Below are 4744 nucleotides of genomic sequence, written 5' to 3' on the forward strand. Positions count from 1 at the left end.
GTTATTTGACTTTTAATATAGCATAAAATCGTCATTATAATGCAATTACATTAGATTAGTTGTCATTTTTGACCTGTTGTCCTCTGTGTTTTTAAAATTTTGATTTCTATTTACTGTTTTAATTGGTTTTACCCTTTAAAATCCATTTTTAATCATATTTATTTTATATTGTTGTTGTTTTTTTGTATCTAATTTTTGTTTTTATTCAGTCATTGGTGGAGCTAAAGATAATATTTGAATATTGTTTTTAATATTGTTGTGCAGCACTTTGGAAACATGTTGTTGTTTAAATGTGCTATGTAAATAAAGTGGATTGGATTGGATTGGATTTTTAAGACATTTTTAATGAAGCCATAAAACATAATGCAAGTAGGCTTTTTTTTTTAAAGTATGATTTGTTTTTATTTTAAATTATTTCCATACAGTAAAGAGAGAAAAGGCCATATTGCAAGTGTTATTTGACTTTTAATATAGCATAAAATCGTCATTATAATGCAATTACATTAGATTAGTTGTCATTTTTGACCTGTTGTCCTCTGTGTTTTTAAAATTTAAAATTTATATTTACTGTTTTAATTGGTTTTACCTTTTAAAACCATTTTAATCATATTTATTTTATATTGTTGTTGTTGTTTTTTTGTATTTAATTTTTGTTTTTATTCAGTCATTGGTGGAGCTAAGGATAATATTTGAATATTGTTTTTAATATTGTTGTGCAGCACTTTGGAAACATGTTGTTGTTTAAATGTGCTATGTAAATAAAGTGGATTGGATTGGATTTTTAAGACATTTTTAATGAAGCCATAAATCATAATGCAAGTAGGCTATTTTTTGAAAAGTATGATTTGTTTTTATTTTAAATTATTTCCATGCAGTAAAGAGAGAAAAGGCCATATTGCAAGTGTTATTTGACTTTTAATATAGTGTTATATTTTAATCTCAGATTTTTTTGTTCCAAGTAATGTATTTGCAGTCCTTATATTTATGTATTTTGTCATTATTTTTAAATGGTATTTATTTCCTATAACGGCAATAACGTGCATGCAAGAACGGAAAAGCACTAATAATGCAAAGCCATCATAATAATGAGGTTTTTTTTCGCGTAATTGGAGTCCACTCTTGATTTTTGCACCAATTTAGTATTTAAATGCATATTCTTCTTCTATTTTTTTATTTTTTTATTTATTTGATTTAGAACACCTTCCTCGGCCACGAAGGGCCTCCAAGCGGCCGAGCAGCCTTCCTGTGCGGGACTTCTGCAGCCCTTTGAAGCGGTGCGTAAAGGCCCCCCTGCGCGCACACACACACAGACACTAGGCCTTAATAATGCAAGAAATAGAAATTATATCTGATGTAAGTTGATTTATATTCAGTTTTTCCCCCTGCAGGTCCCCCCCTCACAAAAAAAAACAGCTTTTAAGGTGAGATTTACTAAATTCCTTAGAAATAAAACATCCATAATAATAATAACCATGTGACACATGAGTTAAACATTACGCTGTGGTATTTATTTTTGCATTATTGTTTTTTTTTTTAATATTGTAAATACCATTTTGAACATCAAAGGGTTGCACATTCGTAACCCATCTTTTTTTCTTCTTTTTTTTTAAATATCCATCATATCCGACTGGCACCATGCACCTCAACAAGTCACTTTTTTAACAAAAAAACAAAAAAAACAAGGCATGCGAGAGATTTTAAAAAAAATTAAAAAAAATTCACATTACACAGCCTATTCAAGTCATTTTTTGTTTGGAAAAAAACTTCTTTTTTTTATATATATATAATAATAATTACAAAAAATCAGCAAAAAGTTACCAAAAAGTATCAGCAGGTTACTATAGGGCATCACCAAAAAACTGGTTTTATTATTATTATTATTATTATTATTATTAATATGAATCTTTGGTGCTTTTGTCATTCCCAACATTTAAAAACCAGTGAATAAATTACAATTATAACAATTAAAAAAACAACACATGATATCACAAACATATTTACAACCAAGCCTGTCTTTTTTTTTTTTTTTTTTGAAACATCTGGGGTCTCTTGGGACTTTTTCTTTTGCATAAAATATAGACTTAAATAGCTCTTAAATATTACAAAAAAGGAACCCTTGGGAGTTTTTTTGTTGTTGTTTTTATCAAAAATTGTACCTCGGTGGCCCAGAAGAAGCACACTAAATGTAGGACACTTGTTGGACTGCTTTTTTTAATATTGCTGTCATTTTTTTAATATGAAAAAAAATGTTAATTTATTTGGAATCTCCTCTTTTAAGTTATTTTTTTTAAATTTTTCCTGTTGTTGTTGTTGTTGGTCAATCATAGCATAGTCCTGGGGTCCGAGTCCCTGAACGAGTCCTCATCCTCCGACTCTGACGTGGGCGCCTCGCTGGAGGGGGAGTGCAGGTGGTGCTGATGATGCTGATGATGCTGCTGCTGGTGGTGGGGATGATGATGGTGTGGCTGCACCCCCCCGCCCCCCACGCCGCTGCCCTGACACACGTACCACTCGTTCAGGTTGGTGACCTGCGGGGAGATGTCGGCGGTCGAGCGGCTCCGCTGCTGCGCGTCCGGCGAGAGGGGCTCCCCCAGCGGGTGCGTGGAGGGGATGAAGGTGGTGGTGGTGGTGGTGGGGGGAGGTGGGGGCGACTTGCAGTGCACCTTCATGTGCTTGCGCAGGGAGCTGGGGTGCGTGTAGGACTTGTCGCAGCCGCGCACCTTGCAGTAGTACGGCTTGTCGGACGTGTGCACGTGGGAGTGCTTCTTCCGGTCGCTGCTGTTGGCGAACTTCCGGTCGCAGCCTTCAAACTCGCACTTGAAGGGCTTCTCACCTTTTTTTTTTTTTTTTTTTTTTAAAGTGGACACAAGCAAAGCACTTTTTTTTAACATCTTGAAAGCATAAACACACACACACACACACACACACACACACACACACACACACACACACACACACACCTTTTTACAGTGTGAACACATGTAACATGCCTGAAGGCCCCCTATGTGTGTGTGTGTGTGTGCGTGTGTGTTTGTACCCTGAAGTGGTGTGGAGTGTGCTGCTAACCCCACGCGTAAAAAAAAACGATGTATGCATATATGGTGCGCATGCGCATTGCCACGTCCAAGTGTTTTTATGTCTGCATTTCCGTGCAGTTTTGCTATTTATTTATTTGTACATTTTTTTAAACGCCTGCAGGGCCACTCGACTCAAGAAACCATCCATCCATCCATTTTCTACCGCCCAAGGCGTGATTATTGCGAGTTGCAAAACTTTACTCAAGACGAGTTGGTGCGTAAAAGCGCAATGTAACCACGTTTGTCAAGTTTTTAATGGAAGAAAGCGTGACATGCGTACAAAATGCTGTGTGCGTAATTACGCATTACCTGTGTGGGTCCTCTTGTGGATCTTGAGGTTCTCCGAGCGCGCAAAGACCTTCCCGCAGCCCGGGAAGGGACAGGGGAAGGGTTTCTCCCCGGTGTGCACTCGGATGTGGTTGATGAGTTTGTACTTGGCCTTGAACGCCTTCCCCTCCCGCGGGCACTCCTCCCAGAAGCAGACGTGGGTGCTCTGCTCGGGCCCGCCGACGTGCTCCACCGTGACGTGGTTGACCAGCTCGTGCATGGTGCTGTAGGTCTTGGAGCAGGTCTTCCCGTGGCTCTGCTGCTCCGGCTCGACCCACTTGCAGATGAGCTCCTGCTTGATTGGCTGCCGCATGTAGCGGAGGAAGGCCCCCGCGGGGCCGTGGGGCGCGCCGGCGGGGTTGTAGCCGTGAAGGGCGGAGGCCGCGTAGTGGTCCTGCCTGGCGGCGAAGTGGTCCGCCCGGGCGTAGATGTCCCCCGGCAGACCCAGGCGCATCTGGCCGTTGAGGGCGTGGTGCGAGCCGGGGGACGCCTGCTCGTGGAGCCCCGGGAAGAGGCCCCCGCTCTCGGCGTGGCCGTACGCACCTGTTGGGGCGATGAAGACGCCGTGGTGGTGGTGGTGGTGGTGCGGCGAGGAGGCGGACTGGTCGCCGAGGGCGTGCATGGCGGAGGCGGACAGCTCCCTCCTGAGGATCAAGTCCCGGCTGCTCGGGTAGCTGCCCGAGTGGGGGTGGCCCACGCCGGGGAAGCCCACGGTGCTCTGAGCCGGAGCGAACGACGCCGCTACCGCCGCCGCCGCCGCCGCCGCCGCCGCCACCGCGCTCTGCGCCTGGTGGTGACTTTGGATGTGCTGCGAGGGGCTGAGCTTGACAGCACCGGTCTGGGCCATGTGCTCCGGTCCGAATGGAGTGAGTGCCACGCCGGGGTCGTTGGCCAGCTCCCCCGGGTGGAGGTGGGCATGGTGGGAGAGCGGGTGGTGCCCCCCCAGCCCCGGGAAGCCCGTCATGTTGTGCGCTTGGGTCGCCGCCAGGTCCGCTAATCTTAACGCGGGGTTCCTCTTGCTCAAAGGGGCTTCCATGACTACTCGCACCGGTCCATGGCGCGCCAAAATATGGAAATATGATATAAGGGGCTCTATAAGTTCTTTTGTCCGGCTCCTAACTCCGCTTTCCCCCCCTTCACTCCGTCCTCCAGCGCCTGGCAGAACACACAACAGTTGGAGCGCGCAGTGGGGGGACGCGCTTTAGAAATGGCACCGCGGGTATTGGACGGATTTGGGTGACTGGCAGCTCGGCGGACGAGGCGATTGGCTGCCGTTCAGCCGAGGGGCCCAGCAGGGTTCCGCCCCCACCGACCCCCTCCCGGAGTCGAGGCCGTCGCAA

At 44.9% G+C, this 4744-nt stretch overlaps 1 protein-coding gene across 1 annotated transcript; it reads right to left on the minus strand.

Annotated features, from left to right (window-relative positions):
* Nucleotides 1-1427: 1427 nt before the first annotated feature.
* On the minus strand, nt 1428-4544 carry LOC133658125 (zinc finger protein ZIC 5-like). Its single transcript, XM_062059759.1, has 2 exons — nt 3387-4544; nt 1428-2833 (listed from the first exon to the last, which is right to left on the minus strand). The coding sequence occupies exons 1-2, from the start codon at nt 4438-4440 to the stop codon at nt 2322-2324; spliced, it is 1566 nt and encodes a 521-aa protein (XP_061915743.1). The 5' UTR covers nt 4441-4544; the 3' UTR covers nt 1428-2321.
* Nucleotides 4545-4744: the final 200 nt, after the last annotated feature.

The sequence above is a fragment of the Entelurus aequoreus genome, linkage group LG10 (genome assembly GCF_033978785.1).
Source record: "Entelurus aequoreus isolate RoL-2023_Sb linkage group LG10, RoL_Eaeq_v1.1, whole genome shotgun sequence".
Classification (NCBI taxonomy): Eukaryota; Metazoa; Chordata; class Actinopteri; order Syngnathiformes; family Syngnathidae; genus Entelurus; species Entelurus aequoreus.

Excerpts from the sequence above, each read along its gene's own strand:
- LOC133658125 (XM_062059759.1), bottom strand. The coding sequence starts at position 4,440 with ATGGAAGCCCCTTTGAGCAAGAGGAACCCCGCGTTAAGATTAGCGGAC. Across the intron at positions 2,834-3,386 it reads CCACAAGAGGACCCACACAG|GTGAGAAGCCCTTCAAGTGC; the intron begins GTAATGCGTAAT and ends AAAAAAAAAAAG.